Source organism: Haliotis rubra, unplaced genomic scaffold (genome assembly GCF_003918875.1).
Source record: "Haliotis rubra isolate DU_JTF1 unplaced genomic scaffold, ASM391887v1 Scf52, whole genome shotgun sequence".
Classification (NCBI taxonomy): Eukaryota; Metazoa; Mollusca; class Gastropoda; order Lepetellida; family Haliotidae; genus Haliotis; species Haliotis rubra.
In genome coordinates this window covers 3,054,101-3,072,360 of record NW_025767213.1, presented here as the reverse complement: position 1 = coordinate 3,072,360, position 18,260 = coordinate 3,054,101, and the positions used below count along the sequence as shown (strand labels likewise).

At 38.4% G+C, this 18,260-nt stretch overlaps 1 protein-coding gene and 1 long non-coding RNA gene across 2 annotated transcripts; both read right to left on the bottom strand.

Moving 5' to 3' along the window:
• Positions 1 to 3,104: 3,104 nt before the first annotated feature.
• LOC124292514 lies at positions 3,105 to 5,745 on the bottom strand. Its single transcript, XR_006902467.1, has 2 exons — positions 4,313 to 5,745; positions 3,105 to 4,221 (listed from the first exon to the last, which is right to left on the bottom strand). It is a non-coding gene; the product is annotated as an uncharacterized LOC124292514 (long non-coding RNA).
• Positions 5,746 to 6,542: 797 nt separating this feature from the next.
• Positions 6,543 to 16,849, bottom strand: LOC124292513 (phospholipid phosphatase 1-like). Its single transcript, XM_046729634.1, has 7 exons — positions 16,759 to 16,849; positions 11,801 to 11,952; positions 10,954 to 11,048; positions 9,874 to 10,077; positions 8,992 to 9,049; positions 8,480 to 8,656; positions 6,543 to 7,950 (listed from the first exon to the last, which is right to left on the bottom strand). The coding sequence occupies exons 1-7, from the start codon at positions 16,829 to 16,831 to the stop codon at positions 7,759 to 7,761; spliced, it is 951 nt and encodes a 316-aa protein (XP_046585590.1). The 5' UTR covers positions 16,832 to 16,849; the 3' UTR covers positions 6,543 to 7,758.
• Between the last annotated feature and the right edge of the window lie 1,411 nt (positions 16,850 to 18,260).

Here is an 18,260-nt window from a genome sequence, read left to right as displayed (position 1 = left end):
ACCGGAGACAGTCCTGTTTGGTACACTGGTCTTATCCTGATGGTATTCCAGGTCACAATGGTGATACACTGTACTTTATTGAAGGTCTGGAGGTTAAACACTGTGACATTGCTGATTTGAACTGTTTCTTGATGGTGTGGCGTATTGATTAAACTTCATGCTGTCATGTTCTGAGTCAATTGTAGGCCCAGACTCTGTTAGTTACAGTCCACTATGACGTTAAATATGTCCAAACTCACCCACCAACCCAGTGAAGACTCCAGTACTAAATGCATCCCAGTACTTGCAGGACCTTGATAGTGCTTTCATCATTGCTACTGCTTTCAACTTCTTGTCCTCATTATTTCTACAGTGCCAGTTTAATAACTGAAACTTTGGCTAACAAACAACTTAGATAAACTGTAGATGATGGGATACAACAACATTCACTCTTGACAGTGATCTGAACAATCCTGGTTTTATCCCCTTAATGCAAAGTGCCAAGCATTTAAACATGAAGTGTGATCTTTTGAAGTCTTTTGGTATGATGTGTTTAGTTGGTTGGTTGTCTTTTGGTATGATGTGTTTAGTTGGTTGGTTGTCTTTTGGTATGATGTGTTTAGTTGGTTGGTTGTCTTTTGGTATGATGTGTTTAGTTGGTTGGTTGTCTTTTGGTATGATGTGTTTGGTTGGTTGGTTGTTTTGGTATGATGTGTTTTGGTTGGTTGGTTGTCTTTTGGTATGATGTTTTAGGGTTGTCTTTTGGTATGATGTGTTTAGTTGGTTGGTTGTCTTTTGGTATGATGTGTTTAGTTGGTTGGTTGTCTTTTGGTATGATGTGTTTAGTTGGTTGGTTGTTGTCTTTGGTATGATGTGTTTGGTTGGTTGGTTGTCTTTTGGTATGATGTGTTTAGTTGGTTGGTTGTCTTTTGGTATGATGTGTTTAGTTGGTTGGTTGTCTTTTGGTATGATGTGTTCAGTTGGTTGGTTGTCTTTTGGTATGATGTGTTTAGTTGGTTGGTTGTCTTTTGGTATGATGTTTGGTTGGTTGGTTGTCTTTTGGTATGATGTGTTTAGTTGGTTGGTTGTCTTTGGTATGATGTGTTTAGTTGGTTGGTTGTCTTTTGGTATGATGTGTTTAGTTGGTTGGTTGTCTTTTGGTATGATGTGTTTGGTTGGTTGGTTGTCTTTTGGTATGATGTGTTTAGGTGGTTGGTTGTCTTTTGGTATGATGTGTTTGTCTTGGTTGTCTTTGGTATGATGTGTTTAGTTGTCTTTGGTATGATGTGTTTAGTTGGTTGGTTGTCTTTTGGTATGATGTGTTTAGTTGGTTGGTTGTCTTTTGGTATGATGTGTTTAGTTGGTTGGTTGTCTTTTGGTATGATGTGTTTAGTTGGTTGGTTGTCTTTTGGTATGATGTGTTTAGTTGGTTGGTTGGTTGTCTTTTGGTATGATGTGTTCAGTTGGTTGGTTGTCTTTTGGTATGATGTGTTTAGTTGGTTGGTTGTCTTTTGGTATGATGTGTTTAGTTGGTTGGTTGGTTGTCTTTTGGTATGATGTGTTTAGTTGGTTGGTTGTCTTTTGGCATGATGTTTTAGTTGGTTGGTTGTCTTTGCATGATGTGTTTAGTTGGTTGGTTGTCTTTGGTATGATGTGTTTAGTTGGTTGGTTGGTTGTCTTTTGGTATGATGTGTTTAGTTGGTTGGTTGGTTGTCTTTTGGTATGATGTGTTTAGTTGGTTGTCTTTTGGTATGATGTGTTTAGTTGGTTGGTTGGTTGTCTTTTGGTATGATGTGTTTAGTTGGTTGGTTGTCTTTTGGTGTATTCAGGTGGTTGGTTGTTTTTTGGTATGATTTGTTTGTTTGGTTGGTTGTCTTTTGGTATGATGTGTTTAGTTGGTTGGTTGTCTTTTGGTATGGTGTGTTTAGTTGGTTGGTTGGTTGTCTTTTGGTATGATGTGTTTAGTTGGTTGGTTGTCTTTTGGTATGATGTGTTTAGTTGGTTGGTTGTCTTGGTATGATGTGTTTGGTTGGTTGGTTGTCTTTTGGTATGATGTGTTTAGTTGGTTGGTTGTCTTTTGGTATGATGTGTTTAGTTGGTTGGTTGGTTGTCTTTTGGTATGATGTGTTTAGTTGGTTGGGTTGTCTTTTGGTATGATGTGTTTAGTTGGTTGGTTGTCTTTTGGTATGATGTGTTTGGTTGGTTGGTTGTCTTTTGGTATGATGTGTTCGGTTGGTTGGCTGGTTGTTCAACACCGCACTCAGCAGTATTCCAGCTATATGGCGGTGGTCTGTAAATAATCGAGTCTGGGCTAGACAATCCAGTGATCAACAGCATGAGCATCGATCTACGCAACTGGGATACGGTGACATGTGTCAACCAAGTCAGCGCGTCTGACCACCAGATCCCATTAGTCGCCTCTTACAACAAGAATGGGTTACTGAAGAATTCTAACCTGGATCTCTGGATCTTCACGAGTTGATAATTTAGGGGATAAAACCACTGAATTTTCACTCTCTTGGCAGATATTCTATCCACAAGACCACAGAAAGGGTCCTATTGCCAGGACTAGCTTGTACTAGAAACCAGGTATCAAAATATCTCATGCATCAGTTTTAACAGAATAAAAATGAACAGCTTTTGGAGCAAGTTGAGTTTAATGGCACTGTGAAGAGTGTCAGCATGTGGGAAGAATGGCTGGCGTAATGCAGACAGTTTACCTCTTTAATGTACCCATGAAGATCTGGGTTACAATTGATCTTCAGTAACCCATGCTTGTCGTAAGAGGCAACTAACGGGATCGGGTGGCAAGGCTCACTGACTTGGTTGACACATGTCACCGTATCCCAATTGCATAGATCAATGCTCATGCTGTTGATCACTGGATTGTCTGGTCAAGATTCGATTATTTACAGACCGCCACCATAGCACTTGAATATTGCTGAGTGCGGTGTAAAATTGAACTCATTCAGCTCTTTAATGAAACCGACAAACACAAGAGAGTTGATGACATTCAAAGAATCATAATGATGAATTTAGGATTCATAGCCATGATCATAGGATTCTGGCCCATCAAAGGGATGTAACTCTTCACAACTAAAGTGGAGGTCAAGACACCAAAATGCTTTGTATTTTACATCTTTATTTTCCAACAGATATCGATGGTATTTCATATTTCTCGTGTAACAAATAGTAACTATGTATAAGCATATGTGTGCTATGTAGAATATTTTACAAGCAAAAAGAATCTCTTGAAAATCATTCTAGAAAAGAATCTTCTTCCTATTTCAAAACACGTTTTGCTTCAAAATGTTAATAAACACAATACATATTGCATTGATATGATAACTAAAACTAAACTAAGAATACCAGTAGTTTGAGAAAAACATCGTAAATGATGCTTTCGGACAATATCAGTCATACTATCATCAGTATGAGATAAGGAAAAAACATGATGTATAAAATAGTAAACAAAGGATATTTCACAAAAGTGCAATAATAAATACTAATGAAGCAATAACTATAGATTGCGTTGATGATTGGGCGTACATTATGTGCAAAGTTGAAAGCTCTACTAAAAGTAGACTCCCTAGCTCACCTTCAATATTATTTTCATGTATTTTATTAATAATGTCTACATTGTGTATTCAAAAATTCCATTATTCAAAATATTTCCCTTCTACTTGAAACACAAGCAGAGGAGAAGCTACAGTAGATCTTCAATATGGAGGCCATGTGTCAGCTACAGTTTATAGTGCCACAATTTTACTTGCCAAAAACTGTTGCAAGAAAAAATGTTTATGACCTCTGTGTAGTTTTAATACCAACTACAAGGAGACAGAGATGACCAAATTATATAACAAAAGTACAGGTATATTTCTTGATACACACATAGAAACGGATAAGGGAACACATGAAAATACAAGTGCTCATTTATTCTTTTCCAGGTTTCTTCACAAGGCATGTATTGCACTGTGAGTGAAATTCTGGAAATAAATAAAGGAAATAAATAAAGGAACACTTGTACTTTCATCAAGTTGCAGCAACTATCTGCTAGAAATCTATACAAGAGATCATCATCTGCAATTCCCTATCTTGACTTTACCATATGCTCCTGTTGTTGTTTTTTCAGGTGAACAATTGACTTGCCTTCATAAGTATCTGTGACAGGAGCCATCGGTGGGACAGGACGCACTTGTCTTTCCACTCTGGTGTCCTGACTATCTCACAGTGATTTATAACCTGTGTATCTCATATGGTCCTAATGATACCATGGTCTCAGCTTACAGAAGACATGTATTATTGTAAGGGTTATCTCACAGTGATTTATAACCTGTGTATCTCATATGGTCCTAATGATACCATGGTCTCAGCTTACAGAAGACATGTATTATTGTAAGGGTTATCTCACAGTGATTTATAACCCGTGTATCTCATATGGTCCTAATGATACCATGGTCTCAGCTTACAGAAGACATGTATTATTGTAAGGGTTATGTCACTGTGAATTACAAGTCCTCTATACATTATTGAAGAAGTTGTTTCAAGAATCATAGTTGTATTTCCTGGATTCTGTCAGTGAGGTCTAACCTTGAGCAACAACAAATTGATATGTTTTTTGATTTAAGGGATTAAAGTGATGAGTTGAAAAACACTATGTTACACATGTGGAAGTTATTCTTCAGGGCCTAGATTTTCGAAGCTCTCTTAGCTCTAAGATAGTCGTAAGTGCCATACATTAACATTAACTTACGACTATCTTAGCTCTAAGAGAGCTTAAAAAATCTAGACCCAGATCTCTTTCATTTTCATAAACTTAATGGTGCATCAGTCTTTTCTACACATAAACTTGTTCGGATCACATCTGTAAATGGAGCACGGCAGCCCTAAGACACTAATCCAACAGAGCTGAATAAAACCATGTAACCATAAAACAATAGGCACATCTACCTTGAGTAATGCAATATAATGCGACACAATTTAAATGGCAATTCTCATCTAGTTTCAAGTACAGATATACATCAGCATCTAGATTTTGAGTGACTGAGTATGGTTTTATACCACTTAATCAATATAAGCAATATAAGCAGTATAATAGCAGAAGACACCAAACATGGGCTGAGCATGTAGTACACATATAAGGAATCAAACCCTTCTGGGTGACATAGCTCCCCACTGCCTGTCTAGACATAGAAATGCCAGATCACATACTGTCACAGTATGTCACGGCACTTCGCAATACCTTAGTACTTCCAATGACAAACATTTTATACCTTTTCGAACGGTCTCATGGTTGTCAGTTGACAGTAACGAACCGATAATCCTTGCAGGAATAACAAATTTCCAATCTAACCATTCCCAACTTAGTCAGCTATGATGACTGTCAACAGCTGTGACAGCCAAGCATGGTTGCACCTGCTCCGGTCTAGTGAAGTCATATTTAGCGGTCACACAATTTGGATCCTGAACTGGTTCTTGAATATATGCCTGTCACTGGAAATCTGGTACCTGAAGTTAGCTGGGCCCCATCTCAAATATCACAAGTTGGTGCGCTCAAACGGAGCCAAGAACCAGCTTAGTACTGGTAGTAGCGCCTCGTGAGACTTACAGGCCCTGTTGTACTTTCAGTTCCAGCATGGAGAATGTTGAAAGACTACACGTTGTGTATGGCATAAATAGCACAATATCGGTATCAATCATGGATGCAAGGCACTATAAACAGCAACACATTTCTACCACTACAAGCTTAATAACAATTGTATACATGGTAGAGATTATAGTAAGAAAATATTTGACAAAACCACACATCATACTGGCATCCCATGCAGTTAACCACTTCAGTATCAGTTATGACCTCATGATGATGATGATGATGATTTGGAGATTTTACATGCACTTTCCGACATGATGCATATTTCGCAATCATGAGCACATCCTAACCTTTATTTGTGACATCTTTGTGTTGACTTACAAAAGACGATATCCTATAAAGTCGATTACTCTTCTACTCAGCACCAGACTTACTGTCACATCTTCCAACATCCACGATGTTTATCTGTTTCATTTCTGAAGTCACACATCATGTAATGTTTAAATAGGGAATCAATAATAACTAAAAACTATTTCCATTTGCATATTTCCCCTCCACATGCTGTCATCAAAACCCTACAGACAGCTAGCATATCAAAGTTGATGTGTAAAGCCATGATGATATACCCCTCACAGTGTAGTAGTATATACATATAATAGTATAGTAGTATATCCATATAATTATGCAAAGTGCACTGAAAGGCTTCATTAGGTACATCTGTTTGGATTTCAGAATAAGTGTGTTTGTTTGTAAACAAAGTCCAGTCATGTCATAAGGCTACATCCACAGTGTGGTCCCTAGAGCAGAAACTTCTCTCTTATTTTCAAACTTCACAATGATTACACTGGCCCTTAATGGAGTGTCCAGCTATAATCTAACTGTATGATACCCTGTAAATAATCATGTCAGGCTCCACAATCCTTAATCAATTGGAAACATAAGACTGACTGACTGACTGAGTTTGGTTTTACGCCGCTTTTAGCAATATTCCAGCAACATCACGGGAGGGGACACCAGAAATGGGGAAACATAAGAAGAAAGCTTACCTGAATACAAAACAACTGTAATCTATATAAGGAATGTACTTAATGGCTGTGAGTGTCACTTGTAATAATGACCATACCAACACACACTGCACATCTTGTCACCAACCCAATACCAGCCAATTACAGTAAAATATGATTGTCAATGACTATGTGCAATAATCATATTTGATATAAATAACACTTATAGGGATATTTTTTGTGCAAGATACAGAAATCTGTGGTCCACTGACAGGCGGTCGTGCATACAGTTGACATTGTCTCATGGAGTCCCTTGTACAATCCATCAATCTACATGACATCTTCTACTGCCTACAGTTTCATTGCTGCACCTAAGATGTGTTAATACAGTTGTATAAGATTATATACTAAAGAAAATATGATGAATAAGTAATTGATACCCCACTCCGAGCGAGTATACTTTATTTAGTATACTTTACTCAAAACATACAAAGAAAAATATTTACACACAAAGACTCTCCATATCCTTCTCTCTCCAGACTAAAAATGTTGACTGCTTGGCAGTTAGAAGGTTCAGAGTTCATACCCCAGCTTTTCTTGACTTTTGATTTTATTTTTGATATGGAAATGCTAGAAATCATTCACATTGTAAAATGGCAACATGAAAAGTGTACATAAATTCACTTGTACATGAATAGCAAAGATGTTTCAGCCAATAGAGCTTCAGTTAAAACAATGGAAACCATGGCAACAGAGAAGAATCAGTTATCATATAATGTGTTCACCGGAAACAGATCTTTTACTCGTGTTATCCTCAGCCTACATTTGACTGAGCTGTGGGGCAGACATTTATCAGGCTAGCCTCAAACAAACATTCACATATGCTGCCTAGAATGATCTTCCATGAATGCAGTAAAATGTTTGAAACTTAAGTGACAAATAAATATCAAATACACATAATATACAATGCCGGTCACTTAGTTTCAAACCTTGCATGATAAACTGCTAACAGTGAACACTGCTATTTCTACTTTCATGATATCTTTAACTTTAATTCACAACACAAAAGCTCAGGCACATTTCACAGGTTTGCATGATGGCGTATATTTCACTCCACAAGACACATATACTGGCAAGGATTATCACAACCGTGTTGCATGACACACATGTACAGTCATGACATCCTCACTTGCCATGGCTCACATGACTAATGACATGCGTCAGCTCCTCGTTCATTTCTGCTGTGTCATCGCTAGGGCCTGAAGAGGAAGTCTCCTGGCGGCCATTTTGATGGTAGAGAGGTATTTTCTCATGGCGACTTCTGTAAAATCTCATCACAGACCTCCGCTCCAAGCGAAAACTGCTCATAAATGTTATCTGAAAAACAGTGGATGAAACCATTACCAGTGATCCATGCCTTCAATTACAAATACAATTATATGCATAATAAAAATAATATTAATGCAGAAAAATGTTACATTTATAAAAAGAAAACAACACAAAATGACATCATTCCAGGAAACAAGTTTTAACAAACAAAAAATATTGCAAACATATATGTCAGCTGTCATTTACTCTTCTATTACTGTGGAACAACTATGTTTGTAACATGTGAAAACTAGAAAATGCAACAGAATACAAAGGTAGGGAAAATACATTTAATGAAGTTACACATTTTGTTCCCCCAATCCTCATTTTAGTCAGCTCCTCTGACAAGCATAAGATCCTGGAGACCTACTCATGCACTTGATACTCATGGAATGATGTAAAATGGCAACTGTCAAAAATTGATAAGCATGACAAACATAAACAAGATATAAATAAAACCTTAGTGATTATCCTTCTCTAGATTTTATTTGAAAATGATCAACAAGGGTTCAGCAGTTTGTACCAATTTGGATCTTACCACAAGGCAGCAAATGAGGGTTCCAAGAATAGCTCCACCGAGCACATCACTCCAGTGATGCTTGTAGTCTGATATCCGTGACAAACATGTGAAGAAGGCAAGCCCGAAGGCCACTAGCTGCAAAACTGGGCGGATCAGGTTAGTTCTGGCTGAAGTCAGTCGAGCCTGGAGATACACCTGCAGCAGTAAAGAGTGTCACATAATTGCTGCATCATGTCAACCCATCAATACTGCTGGTAGCTATTCCTGGCCATGCTGATTATTGTTAGGCATAAAAATAGTTCTAAATATTATGAGCTGTAAATTAGCTGTGTCCTGAATGTTTGTTAAATTGGAATCAGACTCAGGAAAATGGGCAGTCCGAGCAAGTGTAATTACAGTGGTTCAGACACCTGTTGTCTGTACACTGACTGGGCTTCCATAATGTACATGAACATACACAGATAACATTAATGACACGGACAATATCTCACATATGGATTACATGAAGAAGTGTGTACGTTTACCCTTACCATCAGGAAGATCATGCAGTAGACTGCTATGGAAGCATGGCCAGAAGGGAAGGACAGTCTGGAAACACAAAACATTTTGAGTGAAGTCAAAACTTAGGTACAGAAGCTCACCTTCACCTGTTTGAGTGTCACCTGTCTGGTTAGAAATGATCTTCAGCAACTAACGGGACCGGGAGATCAGTTGCTGACTTGGTGGACACATGTCATCGTATACCAATTATTTAGATCGATGGTTATGCTGTTGATCACTGGATTTTCTGGTCCAGACTTTATTATTTACAGACCGCTACCACATAGCTTGAACATTGCTGAGTGCGGCGTAAAACCAAACTCACTCACTGTTTGAGTATCAATGTCTTGTAACAAACCAGCATCACATATATAACAGGTATGAATGAGAGAATGCTGTTTGATTCAACACCTTATGTCAACAAACAGTTACATCTTCAAAAACAATGCATATTCATTCACGTTTTGGGTTGTGAAGTAAAATACAATGATTTAGAACTAGAGCTTCAAGTACATGATGTAAGCTTATAAACAGGCTTTAATCACTGCCAGCCTCACTATCAAAGACTCTCTCATGTCATTTGAATGTTTAGGATGAAATATGTAAATATGAACTAAAGAATGGCACCATCTAATTAGTTCTACCAAGCAGTCATGTTTTATGTGAGTCACATCTGTCAACCATTAATAAATTATGTTAAAGAGTGTTTGAAAAACTATGAACAAAGAAAAAGCCAATACATCCACCTTCCATTATTTAAATCATTGGATAAATAATTGTACAATTATACAATTGCTAAATACGGACTGATAACACCATTTATTAAGTACAGAAAATGTTCATATAGTTAAATGACTATTCCACGAACATACCTCATATCACGAAGTTGATGAGCATTTGTTCCTGTACAAGTGAAATCAATGATATAGCCACTGTTGCAGTCTATGTTTGCCATGTCTGGTTTGCACACTGCGAAGAAATGTGGGCGGAGTCTCCCGATACTGAACTTGCCGATTTCTGTCAGAAGCTGAGTGACAGCTGTCCCAAATATGAACACGATGATAATTTTGTAACATTTTTCAAAGTAACTTTTGTGTGTTTATGCTGTTGATCACTGGATTTTCTGGTCCAGACTTTATTATTTACAGACCGCTACCACATAGCTTGAACATTGCTGAGTGCGGCGTAAAACTAAACTCACTCACTGTTTGAGTATCAATGTCTTGTAACAACCAGCATCACATATATAACAGGTATGAATGAGTGAATGCTGTTTGATTCAGCACCTTATGTCAACAAACAGTTACATCTTCAAAAACAATGCATATTCATTCACGTTTTTGGTTGTGAAGTAAAATACAATGATTTAGAAGTAGAGCTTCAAGTACATGATGTAAGCTTATAAACAGGCTTTAATCACCGCCAGCCTCACTATCAAAGACTCTCTCATGTCATTTGAATGTTTAGGATGAAATATGTAAATATGAACTGAAGAAGTGCACCATCTAATTAGGTCTACCAAGCAGTCATGTTTTATGTGAGTCACATCTGTCAACCATTAATAAATTATGTTAAAGAGTGTTTGAAAAACTATGAACAAAGCAAAAGCCAAAACATCCACCTTACATTATTGAAATCATTGGATAAAAATTGTACAATTATACAATAGCTAAATACGGACTGATGACACCATTTATTAAGTACAGAAAATGTTCATATAGGGTTAAATGACTATTCCACGAACATACCTCATATCACGGAGTTGATGAGCACTTGTTCCTGTACAAGTGAAATCAATGATATAGCCACTGTTGCAGTCTATGTTTGCCATGTCTGGTTTGCACACTGCGAAGAAATGTGGACGGAGTCTCCCGATACTGAACTTGCCGATTTCTGTCAGAAGCTGAGTGACAGCTGTCCCAAATATGAACACGATGATAATTTTGTAACATTTTTCAAAGTAACTTTTTGTGTGTTCATTTGGGTCAGTGGAAACAATCCCAAAACAAGAGGTTTTCTTCTCATGAAGAGCTTCGATGACCAAAATCTTGAAGAGATAAGAAAGATTTGAGAATATAAAAACAATTTTTCAAGAAGTAACAACAGCATATTATACATTTGTAAAGCATAAAACTGATACTAGTCCACTCATGGGCCCTTTAGATAAGCAAGTTTGAGCCTGACCAAGGGTTGATATCATGAGCACACATCCATACATTATCAAAAAGATAACACACTATCACCCTGGTCACACATGTGACTAGTCTGCCATACAGACCCTGAAACAAATATATCCAATAAAGCCCATGCAAGTCTAGAATATGTGGCAAGTCAAGATTTCCACAGTTTCTGAAAATGAAGAAAGTCTCTGGGCTCCTTTATATTATATTTGATGATTATAATTTAGGAACTGTTTTTTCTGTAATAAATGTTCATCACAGACACTAGATGTTAGTCTAACAGGTTACCGTCAAATTCTCAGTGCTCTGCTTTTAGTGAGTATGATTTCACGCCACTTTTAGCAATATTCCAGCAATATCACGGCAGGGGACACAAGAAATGGGCTTCACACATTGTGCCCATGTGAGGAATCAAACCCAGGTCCTCGCCGTGACAAGCGAGCGATTTAACCACAAGGCTACCCTACCGCCCCTACTCTGCTTGTATGTCAATCATGGGGCACTGGAGGTCTTATCTGCCCAGCATTCAGTAGTAGACTCTTTTTATGAAATTTGAATACATGTCATATTTCATTCAGAACAATCACATGAATATCATGCTACATGTGTATCTACTTACACACAGAATGGGTAGTCCCAGGCCCACCACACCCAGCAGCCATGTTGGGATGGTGCTAGCGATGAAGGGATGCTTCAGACTCTCGTCGTTACAGAAGAACCCTCGGTGGTACGGGACACCAATCAGGGTGAACAGACCGATGGGGATCGCAACTGCCAACATACAGGAGGTTAAGGATAGAATGTGACTTTGAGAGAAGTATTTAAAACCTAAGATATTCCATCTGATGAGAATCTGACTGATAATTCTTGTCACAGTCGCAAGCTCGATTGGTGGTTATGTGTGTTCACATCCATCAGTTCACAAGGGTTTCAATGGAACTTAAAAGAAAAGAAGAAATCTAATCATTATTCATTGGACTGAGCAAGAAATCAAATCAAACAAATCCATGCTCAGGGTCATAACCTTTGAATCAAAGTGACATGTCAATTCTCATACAGTAGCAAACACTATGGTTTAATGACAACACATATTAAATAAGACTAGAGTAGATTGGGTAGCAACGGGAGTGACTTCGGATTAATCATAATGCCCCTTTGAAGATCATTCCTGTTATTTTGCTGGTTTAATGATGAGGAGGATTAAAACAACTATAGTTCATGTGAGTACTCGTAGTATATTTTGCATACTTTATGTTTTTCTGACTCAATATGACACTGAGAGCATGTCCACCACATTTATACTAAGCCAGAACTATACAGATTACTGACCCAATCCCCTGAAGTTTACCGACTACATCATTGTAACAGACCATTCAGGACCTTCTTCTGAGCCTGCACACCTTCACGATCACAAGTTCTCTTCAATTTTTCGGACATTGCTCTTGAGCGTCCATTTTGTATCTTTGGACACATTATTTTTAATCCAACAACCCAACAATTTAAGATTTAGTGTGCCTTGGACCTCCACAATTCAACGTATATTTACTAACATGGCAACTCATGCATGTTATGAGAGCAGATGGATTTTACTATGCATAACTACACAGGGAAATTTGACAACTTGGTTAACAATTATATTAGGAAATACTGTTTTCAGGTGACGGATTAGTCATGTGTGTTCAGATGACTTCTGTATCTGTCCAATCAGTCAGTAGAAAAATGTCAGAACACTTCCTTATCGCTTACTAAAATAGCCCAAAACTAACTTAATTAAATTACATTTCCTGATGCCCTGTCTTTCATCAACAAAGAAACACAATATCTCATGAGGAAAAGCTTTTCTAAGGCTTTGTTTGTTTGCCCCACTCAACATGAATCCAGTTATATGACTGTAAATAATCAAGTCTGGAACAGTCAAACCAGCTGCTGGTATTGTGGGTAGGGCTGGGACGGTACTCTATGTCACGATACAACACATATCACGATATTTTACCTGCATCACGTATCATGATACATACACCTTGAAAGAATGACACGGTATCAAGATTTAAAAGGATTTATTTCAAGGTATTTGTGTTTAACAATAACACTTTTGTAATAAACAAACAAGTAACTCCATCATACTTGCGTATTTTTCTCTAAATAAGTACTGTAACATGTTTAAGATAATACTGTTTTGAAAAAAAGTTGTGCATCGTTTTGTATCGATACATCAGTCCACGATACGATAGCTGCATCAAACGTAAATGTATCGCGATGCATCGGTGAATCGTCCCAGCCCTAATTGTGAGTGACATTCTACAACGATGCCACATGTAATAAACCATCGAGTCTGACCACCCTGGGATGGGAAACTTGGATTCTGTTAATATCAAGGGCCCTGATTCCAACCTACATATCTGACTTCTGTGTCCAGCTTCCTACAACCATGGAGGATGTGAAACGGATGTAGAAAATTATAAACCAAAAGGGATGCTTCAGACTCTCGTCGTTACAGAAGAACCCTCGGTGGTACGGGACACCAATCAGGGTGAACAGACCGAGGATGTAAAACGGATGTAGAAAATTATAAACCAAAAGAAAAACATATTGACAGCAAGTTTCGACCTATCCTTATTGTACCCATTAATGCCGAGTGCCAGGCAGGTCCAACATCCAACCCGCGACCTTATATGACGCTGTCCACTCAACTCCGGGGATCGACCACCACGGAGACCTTCCACTCTCCACGGGAGGCGGGCTCTTGAACAGCAAGGAATGATGGAGAGAATGCAGTAACAAGCCACTGCCACCTCACGGGATGAACAAGCCACTGACCTTTCGCGGGATGACACAGTAACAAGCCACTGCCACCTCATGACACAGTAACAAGGCCACCTCCACGGATGACAGTAACAAGCCACTGCCACCAAGCCACCGCCACCTCACGGGATGACACAGTAACAAGCCACTGCCACCTCATGACACAGTAACAAGCCACTGCCACCCTCATGGATGACACAGTAACAAGCCACTGCCACCTGCCACCTCACGGATGACACAGTAACAAGCCACTGCCACCTCACGGGATGACACAGTAACAAGCCACTGCCACCTCAATGGGATGACACAGTAACAAGCCACTGCCACCTCACGGGATGACACAGTAACAAGCCACTGCCACCTCACGGGATGACACAGTAACAAGCCACTGCCACCTCGCGGGATGACACAGTAACAAGCCACTGCCACCTCACGGGATGACACAGTAACAAGCCACTGCCACCTCACGGGATGACACAGTAACAAGCCACTGCCACCTCACGGGATGACACAGTAACAAGCCACTGCCACCTCACCGGATGATGACACAGTAACAACACAGTAACAAGCCACTGCCACCTCACGGATGACACAGTAACAAGCCACTGCCACCTCACGGGATGACACAGTAACAAGGACTGAACAGTATACCTATATACCATAATACACTCTTCAAACGACACAGTTTGCAATATTTCTTCTTGATAACCGGTATATTGTGTAAAACAATTGTTGGAGATTTGTAATAATATCTATGATTAAGGTTAATATGTACACAAACTATATAGAAAAAGGCATTCTGTTTTTATTTATCTATCTGAAAGTTATGACTGAACACCTGTACTATTTTGGACATTTTGTGCATATATAAGTCACAGCTAATATTTGCTCTGTACATTAATTAACAAAATGACAAAGTTTACATTCTATAAATTGTATAAAATGGAAAATAGAATCCTTTAATACTACCAAATTTTGATATTGCTGTTATCAGAACCATAACATTTGGTTTTTAGGGTTTTAGTATGTAGAAAATAGGATCTGCATGAACAATCATTGTCACTCCCTGTCAGACACTTTCGCTCCCAAGACTGGAATGATGAAGGAGATGATGGAATTATGCAAACATCCAGTTAGGATGAAGACATTCAGTTGTAATAAATAATATCAATAATGGTGCTGACAAACTTGATATAAAGGAAATATAATCTCCCATGAACTGGTACTGATGAGTACTACCATGGTAACAGCAGACCTTCATTAATCATTAACCTCCTTGGAATAAATTATAATGATAATATATACAAACCATTGAAATCCTTCTTCAAAATATCAAGTACATCTGATTGTTTGTATGGTAACAGCAGCCATTGATGCTATATTTGCCTCCAAGCAATTAAGTACATTGTACTAATATTAATTAGGTACTTGGTAAGGACAACAGCTGGTATGGTAATGTGTCAACAGCATATGGAAAAGGCTCTTGTTAATTCTATTAATCTTGTTAAACAGAATAAACAATGTTCAAAGCATGAGTCAAGCATTGCTTGTGATCACTTCATATGTAATGATATACAATAATTATGACAAGTATTTTCAACAAAACAACAACTGATAAATCTAGAACTGTGGTCATTAGGGCTGTTATTATTCACTCGTGTATATTCGGTGAATCAAAACATATCCTTTCATGAATTTAATTTTATATTCGCAATGACAAGAATTTAATATTCATGACATTTTTCAAAAAGCAGTGTTTATACTTGAATTTGATAGTTATTTATCCAAACGAGATATGCTAAATGGAATATATCCATACCAATCAGAATAATAGCCAACACTCTTGCATATTTAATTTGTCAGTAATGAGGTCACGGGTCATTGTTGGGATATACATGTATCAATGCTGTCAACATGGTAAAACAAGTCAAATAATGTATTTTGTTATTGTTTCATTGTTGGGATATGCATGTATCAATGCTGTCAACATGGTAAAACAAGTCAAATAATGTATTTTGTTATTGTTTCATTGAATATGCTCAATAACATAAACTGCAGACTTATTATTGTATTCAGTAGCCGATATTTGTATTCATTACCCAGTATTGAAGATATGTATCCAGGCGCGTAGCAAGCCAGATTTTTCGTGTAAGCCCGATAGGTTGCAAAGCTTTATGTGTAGATAGTATTGAGGGCTTGCCCAACCTTTTAAGCAGCAATCATGTGCAAATGAGGTTAACTATAAACTATACAATCACAGTGTTACATGGTCCAAGCTACTTGAGTTACTTAATCACAGGACCATGAAACAGGAGTGTATACAGCACAACATTTGTGAGTGCTGAATACTGGTGATGTGGTCCTGTGAATTAATACTTTATGATTTATCTTCAGTTCAACACAGACAAATGCTACCGCCTATTAGAGCCTAATCTCTTGTGTTTTTCCAATAGCAGTTAATCAGTTTGAACACTAAATATGACAAAACTAACCCGATTCCACACAAAACGATGTTATCACGTCACATCTCGGCTAATGACAGACCGATGAACGGACTGAAGAGATGACAAATAGCGTCGATAATCAAGCGTATTTAACAGTACGAGGAAAAAACATGATTGACAGTCGGGTTTTAACAAAACCAAACCGAAGCTCGGACGATGAAACCAGAAACTGCTCTTTACCAAGCCGTTGTCATTACAGAGGCTGCAACCTAGCAACACAAACATGTAATAATATAAGCGGATACAGCTGTAATAATATAAGTCTAGTTACCTAAAGCGATGCACACTGTGTCAATGAAAACTCGCACACAAAGTTTGCCTCGGCTTTGCCGTGAGTTCGCCATCCTCGCTTCTTGATGTGATCAGGGGCAGATTACTCTCAATTACTTACTCACGGGTGGGCGTGGTTGACATGTCGCTTGTCATCAGCTGTTAGTGTCCTGGACGCCTACATGAAGATTATTTCAGCCGTTACGAACTTAGAGATTACTCATCAAACATGAGCAGATATCATGCTGTTTGTTTGTTCAAAGTATATTTTGTCTTATATGTCATCATTAGATATACATTCCTCTTTATTACGTTACGATACATTCACGGCCATATTTATTTAAATATGAACATAGTTATTTTGGGAGACCCCATCAAATCTACTATCTAAAACAAATAAACGTGCATTCAAAACGATCGAGTTAAAATAAGCATTACGTCTTGGGTGTTTATAGGGCATATTCTGTCTGTCTCCCAGTCAGGGATATGAAGATCCAAACCCATGAAGTGTGGAGAAATAAGGAATATACCATAAAACATAATGTAGAACGGTTGAATTACTGGTATACAGTTACAAGAATCGACAATTAAACATACATACCATTACATTAGCATTTAATGTATACCACGAACAACACGTATATTAAACACTACATTTTAGTGAGGTGAGGTGAAATTGGGTTTAACGTCGTGCTTGAGAATATTTCGCTCATATGACGACGTGCATGCGTGTGTATGTGAGGCTGCTTGTACTAGCCTAGACTTAAGCTGGTTTTATAATGCTAGCCCACTGAGATACCATGCCGCAGTGAAGCATGAATACCCCACTCAGACACATTATACTGACTCCGAGCCGACCAGTCCTTGTTGTACCCATTAATGCCGAGCGCCAGGCAGGGACCAACAAGTACCATATTTTAACGTCTTTTGGTATGACGCGGTCGGGGATCGAACCCGCGACCTTCCGCTCTCCGGGCGGACGCTCTAACCACTACACCACGGAGGCGGTCCTACATTTCAGTTGCTAGGTGAGAAAAGCAGATACAAATATCCCATTTATGTCATAAAAAAACCCGCATAATCTAGACGCACACGCACGCACGTGCGCAATTACCAGCCTCTTCCATTACCAACCTCTTCCATTAAGCCAACAGTACTGTAGTAATCTATGTAGTGATTTTACACCTACTAATGAAATGAAACAACTGATTGAAATCTATGTTATATGCACATATGCACCCATGCAGTCGTGTAGAGGCGAGTAATGGCATCGGGTGGTCAGGCTCGCTGACCTGGTTGACACATATCATCGAATCACAATTGTGTAGATTGGAGCTCATGATATTAATCACTGGATTGTCTGGTGTAGACTCGATAATTTACATACCGCTGTCGTATAGCTGGAATTTGCTGAGTGGCGTTAACCAGCTAAAAAAACAACATCCATGCAGACACATACTTTTTCATTCGCATGAACGCATCAATGTGAACCTGACACATACA